Source organism: Cynara cardunculus (assembly GCF_001531365.2).
Source record: "Cynara cardunculus var. scolymus isolate 2C chromosome LG 1, CcrdV1, whole genome shotgun sequence".
Lineage (NCBI taxonomy): Eukaryota > Viridiplantae > Streptophyta > Magnoliopsida > Asterales > Asteraceae > Cynara > Cynara cardunculus.
Window position 1 is genome coordinate 3,939,398 of NC_037528.1, and position 9,558 is coordinate 3,948,955.

At 31.7% G+C, this 9,558-nt stretch overlaps 2 protein-coding genes across 3 annotated transcripts in view; one reads left to right on the forward strand and one right to left on the reverse strand.

The window, feature by feature from the left end:
* The window catches only part of LOC112523962 (CASP-like protein 5B1), a 1,561-nt gene extending 995 nt beyond the window's left edge, over positions 1–566 (forward strand). Inside the window, exons 2-3 of the mRNA XM_025133664.1 lie at positions 4–107; positions 289–566. Of these exons, the coding sequence (XP_024989432.1) occupies positions 4–107; positions 289–489 (305 nt within the window). The 3' untranslated portion in view covers positions 490–566. The remainder of the gene's footprint in view (positions 1–3; positions 108–288) is intronic.
* A 1,272-nt stretch (positions 567–1,838) lies between these two features.
* Positions 1,839–5,890, reverse strand: LOC112525229 (mannose-1-phosphate guanylyltransferase 1). Of its 2 annotated transcripts, none has more exons than XM_025135267.1 (5): positions 5,666–5,890; positions 3,336–3,461; positions 3,124–3,186; positions 2,790–3,029; positions 1,839–2,699 (listed from the first exon to the last, which is right to left on the reverse strand). In XM_025135267.1, the coding sequence occupies exons 2-5, from the start codon at positions 3,444–3,446 to the stop codon at positions 2,028–2,030; spliced, it is 1,086 nt and encodes a 361-aa protein (XP_024991035.1). In that variant the 5' UTR covers positions 3,447–3,461; positions 5,666–5,890; the 3' UTR covers positions 1,839–2,027. The 2 variants fall into 2 exon arrangements, with proteins under 2 accessions (XP_024991035.1, XP_024991044.1); XM_025135276.1 differs by having other exon boundaries at positions 3,336–3,474.
* Between the last annotated feature and the right edge of the window lie 3,668 nt (positions 5,891–9,558).

A 9,558-nucleotide genomic window follows, 5' to 3' on the forward strand; every position in this document is an offset into this window, starting at 1 on the left:
AAGTGTTGTGGAGTTTTGGACTTGCCTGCCTTGATATCCATGCACTAAGGTTAAAGAAAGATCTGCACAATCATATCTTCTTGAGCCTTCTTGTGGTTGGTGACTGGGTTAGCAGCTACTCTCACTTTTCATATGACTTTTAAACACCATCATAATTAACAAAACCAATTAATATAATCTCATTTTGGAGCATATGCTCTTTGGTTATAGTTTGAACTCATATGTTTATATATATATATATATATATATATATATATATATATGTGTGTGTGTGTGTGTGAAACTCAGGTGACAGCGATTCTATCGCTTGCAGCTGCTTGTTCGTCAGCTGGAGTCATGGTTTTGTTCGTGAAAGACACAGATATATGCAGATCACACAACCTTTTATCATGTAATACATTTCAGATCTCCATAGCTTTGGCTTTTGTGGCATGGTTTCTTCTTGCGGTTTCTTCGTATGTCATGTTTTGGTTGTTGGCCACTATTTGATTTCGTGTTGTTGAATTGCCTCTGACTGTAAATATCGTGTTGTTGAGTAAAAAAAATTATGGGTTTTGTTATCTCAACTGTAAATTTGAGTTATTTGCACACTGACCATTGACATCTTATGAGGATTAGTGTCGATATTCAAATAAGAAAATCAAAAGAAATAACCGGTCTTTTAAGGTCCGATTTATAACTTGTCGGCTCTAAATTTTGTAACAGATTAGGTTTGGTCTAACTGGTCTTATATTGATTCTCATATAATTTGGTCTCAATAGCATCCAGTTGTTAGAGATGGAAAAGGGGAGCGTATTGGATGGGTGATGCATCCCTCGTGCTCGACCCCGAACCCGATGGAATCTGTGGGAGGCTAAGGCAGGAATCCTCGGCAAGATGAGGGATCCCGTTTAGTAAAAAACAATAAAAACATTGTATGTAAAATTAAAAGTACATTGATTACCAATACTAAAAATCAAATATATTTGTTATTTAATAATAAATGTATACATACACATATACATATATATAATCCCTCCTCGTCCACAATCGGCCCATAGAAACTGTCTACCTGAAACAGTCCCTTGGCCCGTATGTCCTGACACTATTCGTTGTCCCCCATTCTTGGCCCTTCCTTTAAGAACTTCTTCCTATACCTATAAATTTCATTGCACCCAGAAATTATTAGCCCATATATCTATAGGGGCTTTAATCATTTGAAAACTACAAAATATATAAGATCTGTGAGATCAATCATAAGCCACTAATTTACGATAATTATATCTATTAATTAAGGAGATAATCATTGTAATTTATTAAAAAAAATTAATGAATTTTTTTTATGGAAATACCATATTTATCTATTTCCCTCTATTCTCGTTTCTCTCTTTATCTTTGTATTAACAAACACATCGTGCCTACCAGGTGAACACAATGTAAACAACTTTAACAAAAAAATAATAATTATTGGGATGTTCACAAGTAACGTGTTCTGTTTTAATTTTATTGATTTAGTTTGTGTTCATAATATGCTTACATGTTATACCACATCTCGTAAATTTAAAGTGTGTTTGCAATATGTTCATAAATTATAATAGTATTTTTAAGAATATGTCCACAATAGTATTCACCTTGAATTCATATTCAGTTACCTTACGTATACATGTATGTTATGGAGATGGAGAAGAGGAGGGAGAAGAATCTGGAGGGAGAGAAATATTTTTAATTTATATATATATATATATATATATATATTAATTTCGACTAATTTAATATGATTTTTTAATAAATGTGGATATGATAATTTTTGGAAAATGATACTGGGTATGAATCAAGAAAGCTTGTAAAATATGACGAAATTAAGGAACAAAAGGAGATCATTAAAATACGATACGATACTAAGATCAACAAAACAGCAAAAAGCAGACCCTTTTAACAATTGATGTTTCTAACGTCTAATGGGGTGGGTCATTTTACACATAAAACACAAACACATCAAATCAACTAAACCTCCCCTCTGATATATAGTTATATATTTAACATACTCTTCACATCACTATCTCTGGTTTCAAGATGCTTGCCTTGATTTCCTTATGGGGTAGAACCACCCCTCCATTGCTGTACACCTCGTCGCACACGTGCACATCTTCTCCAAGAATCGTCATATTCTCTACCCGCGCCCACTGTCCCACCGTCGAGTGCCAACCGATGATACTACTCGAGATGCACGCGTGTTTCTTGATGCGCACTCCCCGCATCACGGTGCACCGTGACAGCCTCACACCTGACTCAACCACACACCCAGGCCCGATTGCAACATCCGGCCCGATCAAACATCCCTCACCGATCTTGGCACTTTCATCAACCAGGACATTACCCACAATGTGTGGTCCACTAGCCAGTTTGGATGGTGCGTTCTTTCTTAAAGAGTCTAGGTACAGCCTTAAGCCTGTGATGTAGTCCTTTGGCTGTCCAATGTCCATCCAAAACCCTGGTAGAACCATTGCATACAGCAGTTTCTCGGATGCGATCTTTGGGAAGGTCTCTTTCTCGATCGAAGTGGGCTTCAGTTCAATTCGGTCAAGAACAGATGGGCTCAGCAGATAAATCCCAGCATTGATCTTGTTACCCACAAATACTTTCGGTTTTTCAACAAATCTTTCTACTTGACCTGTTGATTCTTCCATAACCACGACACCATATTTTGAAGGCTCATCCACCTATTTCAAAATTTTCATCCAGACTCTTCAAATTCCATGAAGAAACAACAATGACTCATAACTCATTACAAAAAATTAATGCAACTTCACCTTTGTCACCATTATTGAAGCTTCACCACCATGGGACTTGTGGAATGCAATCATCGCTTTCAGGGGATATTCACTGATAACATCGCTGTTAAGAACAAAAAATGGCTCTCCAGAATCATCTATTAGTTTATCTCTGGCTAAGGCCAGGGGGCCTGCGGTTCCAAGCGGCTCTGTCTCTTGTGAACATGAGATCTTTATCCCAAGCTTGGCCTCAAAATCCTTTAAGAAGTTGAGCATCACCTGCATAAACAAGAGAATATAGGAATTTTTTGCGAGCTTACAGATGAATTATATCGTGTTCAAAAGAAAACAAAAAAAAAGCTTCAAACTTTACCTCTGGCTGGTAATTGATAGCCAGAACCACTTCAGTGACCCCTATAGCCTTTAGAGCCTCAATCTGATTCAAATCATAGCATACAAGATTTATTTATATGAATACTTTGATATAAGCTTATTTTTGAGTAAAAGGAGGATGCTCATGAATATATATATATATATATATATATATATATATATATATATATATATATATATATATATATATACCTGGTGCAGGATCATGGGCTTGTTGGCAAAATCAACAAGTGGCTTTGGGACACTGAGAGTTAATGGCCTCAACCGAGTTCCAAATCCTCCAACAAGAATAAGAGCCTTCATATTGGGAAGCTTTTGCTGTAGAACAAAACTATCAGAAACTAAGAAAGAGAATGCAATCCAGTTGCATACATGGAGAGGCATTGAACTCTTTCTATTTAAAGTGCTAAACCAAGAAAGATGAATATCTACGGAACTTCTATTCACGTTTTCTAGGTCATCGACTATGATAGAAGTGCCTATTCACCTCAAAAGGACAAATATGTCGGTGCATCAATTGACGGGTGTACATCAAGATTGACACGCATTCATCGCATTCAGAGAAGAAGATGATCATGAGTTGAAATCCTTAACAGATGGGTTAGGAAAGAAATCTTGAAGACTTAAAAAGCCGAGTTAGTGCGAAACAGTCAAAATCTTCCGCTACGTGTCATCATGTCATGTGAATAAGATGGCTTTGCTGGATAGGAATCAAATTCCAGATATAGAAACAACCCCAAACTCTCAATGAGTATGGCTTTAGTGCAGACTTTGATCTGGTGGTGAATCATTTCTTATTTTACTTATGATCATATTTTCCATAGTATGGGAACATTATAGCTTTCTAGGGACTTTTATCTTCTTATGCGAATATGTTAACAGATATCTTAATCAACAAGGTTATTTGTGTACAGATGAGCTGAAAGGTAAAGGTGTTTGATCTAGCAAGGCTTTCCCCTGTCATTATGAAATCCTCATGGATTTTTGGCCTCAAAGGTCCAGTATTAAGTTTTAACATCCGAAATCAATGTAGCCATGTCTTTAATTTGCCTTCTAATACAGTCTGTTAAATGAAAACCAACAAGATTTCCGATTCCCACGAGCACACAGATAGGTTATCAACCCTATGGTTGCATGTACTATGTCCATGAGCTCGGTACCAAGCTTTTGGACACTCAAATGACACATGTTGGCAAATAAGACTTCAAACCAAGAACATCTTTTTGGGGGGTTTGATGAAATAATTATGCAGGCTCTATGGAGCTTTCTGTTATCAAAGAAAACATTCTGTTCATAGGGTTTCACCGGATAGGAACCACCGGCTGCAGAATAGAAACTCAGTATGACTGTTTATCAATAAATCATTGGAAGCTTTCAAGATTCAAATGAATAATTAAACTGGCTTCTGGATAGGTGTGTTACTTGTATGCCACATTATAAAAGCAGGTGGTCTTGATTTGAATATCGCACAAATTCTTTATTATATCGTGCTTGTTTAAGGTTAATCCCCAACTCAAGTTAAAGATCATAGCAAAAAGTAACTCAGTCGAGTAACCCATCTTGAATCACCAGAAGTAGACCTCTAAAGAACTACAGAATGCACACCATACCTTAGAAGTATCAAGGGGTCATTTGGTTAAATGACTTTCCACATAAGTCACTTTTTACAAACTAACCTTGTGCTTTTTCAATATTTTACAGGGGCATGGTGTTTTACATTAGAGCAACTCCAATCGAACGGCAAAACCCTAATTTTGCCGTTCTTTTGGATCCAATTGCACGCCAAAAACACCAAAATTTTGCTGGAGGAAGGAAATGAACGGCAAATTTGCCGTGGAAGAGGTGGACGGCAAAAGGTTGGAGTTGAGTATTTTTTTGGTGTTAACGGGCCCACTTATTTGGTGTTTTTTTTAGCGTCAACGTTGGAGTTGCCCTTAGAGGTTTAACACCAAAAAGGTAGATCATTTGAAGGTTGTGGAGTTAAACTTTTCTAGTGACCACGCTCCTAACTAAAAACGGGTCATTTGACTAAATAGCCCAAGTATTATGAAGCACGTTGAGGGCATTTGACCAAAAGTTTATGTTGTAATCTTAGATCTTTTAGGTGGCTATAGTCTCATGGTCGGTTCAAGGAGCTAGACCTTATCTTGATGCGATTCAAAATAACCATCACGAATTTTGAACTCGTAGCATGCCAATATGTAGAGTTCTGTATTTAATTTTTGATCAGATGATTACAGATTGACCCAATTGAGCATAAACATAAGATAGCCAACTCAGTAATTCACCAGATCTGTTCCTAAATTGAATTAAAGATCTTATAAATTTCACAAAAATACAATCAAAGGCAATGAAATTCGAAATTGAAAACAAGGATCTATGACTTGTTGAACCTGATTTGCATTGATTAAACCTACATTGTTGTATGCCCACAAAACCAGACCAGCGACAGCTTTCACAACGTAATGAAGATCAAGAAGAAAATCAGGATTGAAACAAGGAAAAGAAAAGAGAGGAATTACCTTTGAAGCCTGGCGATTACTCTGTTTCGTAAACTAAACTGGACCCTAATTTCCGTCTGTTTTTGTGTTGTGTGTAGATGACACAGAGGAGGAGGAGGGTAGTTTGCGACCCCAAACGATTGAGCGTCAGGGGTCTTTACACGCTGTTTTATCAACAAGAAGCTTCTCCGATGATTGTTGTCTACAGAGCCTTGCTGTAAACATATATATATTATGCGTAGTGGATATTCTATTTGTACCCAAATTACGCCTCTGTAATATTTATTATTAATAATCTTTATTTTCAGAATTATAAATTATATTTATTGCTATGCGATAATGATTAAATTGTTGATTGAGGATGAGATCATATTCATACAGGCGAAATATAAAATTTAAAATATTTTTAATAGTTTTTTTAAAATTTTATTTTAAGAGAATATTATTTTTATAGATTATAATATTAGGTATAGAGAAAATTAGGATTTTTGGTCCTTATGGTTTCAATTGTTTGTTGGATTTGAGTTTCTTATCCGAAATTAGGCTTTAGAGTTTGTATTTTTGCAACATTTTGGTCACTGATACTAACGACTGTTAACTTCCGTCAAGTAAAAGATATTTTAGTCATTTTCAATTTAAATAAATAAAAAATATTATATTATAAAAGTTATTTATGTTGGAGAAGATGACCAGATATGTTGGCCGAAAAAAGATGATAGGATTTTTTTATTTAAATAAACAAAGGACAAAAACTGAATGGACCAAAATGTCATGTAGCGGATGAGAATTAACGGTTGTTAGTATTGGGACCAAAACGTTACAAAAATGCAAACTCTTGGGCTTATTTTGGAATAAACAAATTCTTGAGACTAAATCCAAGAAAAATTAAAACCACAGGGACCAAATCTGTAACTTACTCTTAATTATATTGTTAGAATATTACAATTTAATAACATATTACTTTATTTTTCTAAACATCAAATTTAAAAACTTTTATTTGTGAAAATAATTAAAAAATATATTTTACGAATTTCTTCAAATTTGGAGAAAGTGACAATTTATCTTTTTCGATAAAAGTGTTTAGTCCAAAATAGCTAAATTCATCATTTTCTCATTTTTAAAGAATTTATTGAAGATATTAAAAACTATGAATGTATCGAGATTTTTAAAAAAATAAATTTATATGAAGTTTTTCAATGATCCATTTGGTTTGCATGATTGTTTTTTTTATGGGGATTTTGATTTTATGGAAGGATTTGGATTGGATTGGAATGGATTTGAAATCATTGGTGTGTTGTTTTATAGGATTTGAAATAGAATTGAATTTCATTCTGTATAAATAATTTATAAAAATAATTAAATTACATTTTTATTAATCGATTATTACAAAACAAATGTTTTTTTAAACCTTATTGTATACAATCCTACGAAATCCCGAACATTTTTTTTTTAACCTTATGTTTGAAGGATTTCAATTAAATCATAATATTTCAAATTCGGACAATCCAACAAACCAAATATGGGATTGTAATGGATTTACAATACAAATTCTCCCAAATTCATTCAATTCCTTCAAACCAAACGGAACCCAAAGGCTTTGGTTGGAAGACTTGTCAAGATGTTTTATTACCATAATTTTTCATGATATGTTTTTTCGGAGTTTTTTCCATAGGGGTTGTTGTTTATATCCCTTAAGCCCTCCTTACTCTCTCTCTCTCTCTCTCTCTCTCTCTCTCACACACACACACACATATATATATATATATATAGGGAAGGGTTCAAACGAGAACTCCTGTGATTTACGAGAACGCAAGAACAACCCAATAACCTCATATTGTGATAAAAAATAAAATTAAAAGATTTTTAAAATTAAAATTGAAATTTAAAAAGATTCAAAAAAATTTAAAATTAAAAGGGTAATAATGGAAATGATATCATCAAATCTTTTAAACACGATCATTATCTTTTAAACACTCATTATTATCATTAGTCTTATCATTATCTAGTAAAACGGTTACGAAATAGGTTAGGATTATACTAGGTGTAATAATCATATGATATGAGTGTGATAATCATATGATAGGGGTGTGATAATCACCATTATACATCACTTGGGTTATCGTTTTGGTTAATAAGTTAAAATTTTGGTGTAATCATGTGATATGGGTGTGATAATCATGTGATATGAATGTGATACTTATGTGATAGGGGTGTGATAATCACCATTATACATCACTTGGGTTAACGTTTTGGTTGATAAGTTAAAATTTTGGTGTCATCATATGATTTGGGTGTGATAATCATGTGATAAAGGTGTGATAATCACTGTTATACATCACTTGGGTTATCGTTTTGGTTGATAAATTAAAATTTTGGTGTAATCATATAATATGGGTGTGATAATCATATGATATGAGTGTGATACTTATGTGATAGAKGTGTGATATGAAGAAAAGATGTTAACGAGAAGAAGAAGCAGATAACTACCAAGAGTAAAACGTGGAACGTGAAAAGATAATTATGGTTAATTAAAATAAAATAAAAATTATAAAAATTACTTAATTACATTATTGTCCTTATTAAATTATTTATATATAATAAAAGTTGTTCTCGCGTTCTTGTAAATCACAGGGGTTCTCGTTTGAACCTCCACCTATATATATATATATATATATATATATAATAAGTAATTAATTTAATATATATACATATTTAGATTAATCCCTTTTTGTATATGTCTTTATACATTTTTACAGATTTCTTAAAAATCCAATAAAAAACCATTAATGTGAAATTAAAATATTTAAAGAAAATTATATATCAATGATATAAATTAAAAATAGGTAAAGCCTATAAATTTAGAACAAAAATGATAAATATTTGGTGTTAATATAACATAAACAATGGATGCTCTAAAGTAACAACATAGCTATTACACATGAAACTAGTTTATTTTAAATTAGTATTAGCTATATATAATTTATATTTTTGTAAGTTAATTACTTTTTCAAATTATGAGTTATTCTAATAATTAAAAAATTATAAAGAACTTTATTCAAAATTTGATGATATATGTTTGTAAAAAATGAATGTTAATATCGAAATTGATTAACAAAACATACAGCAAAACATAAGCGGAAGTTGGTAAAATGTACGACAAAAGAGAATACCTTCGATCAAATCTTTCAAATAAAAAAATAAATTAAAGATTATATATTGGGTACTTTTTTGAAAAAAATTAATTCAGAAAATTCATATAGTTGAAAAATAAAATCTAATATAAATTAAAAACAATTTCCCCTTTTATCTGTTTTTTTTTTTTAAATTAAGTATATGTTTCCCTTTTATCTGCTAATTTTTTTGAAAAAAATTTAATTTGAAAATTTCATATGAACACTTTTTTAAAATGTTATTATAGTTTATTTTAAATCAAATATAGCTTGTGAACACTTAATAGTTTGGATTTTTTTTTTTTTTTTGGCAGATAGAGATATTGTAAATGTGTGTATAATCTTTAAAATTTATTACGGAAAATATTATTTTATAAAAAAGTTTTTTTTTAAATTTTTTAAGGTATCAAATATATTATATATTTTAATAATATAATTAATATTATATATAATCTTTTAACTGGAAAAAATTGTTGACATTGAGTGTAAACTATTATTTTAATCAAAATCAATTTAAAAAGTGTTAAGATACACGAAATAACAATTTAATTTTATTTTATTTTTTTCTTATTATTGTAATGTAGTTTTAAATAATTTTTTATTAAGTCATTATAAAGTCTACCCATTATAACAGTGAGTAATTTGTTACCTTTTAAACTGATTAACCCTTTAGTTTTTTTTTGTTTACTTAGATTCAATTATGTGATATGGATGACACATCATTTTAATGATATAGTTAAAGTA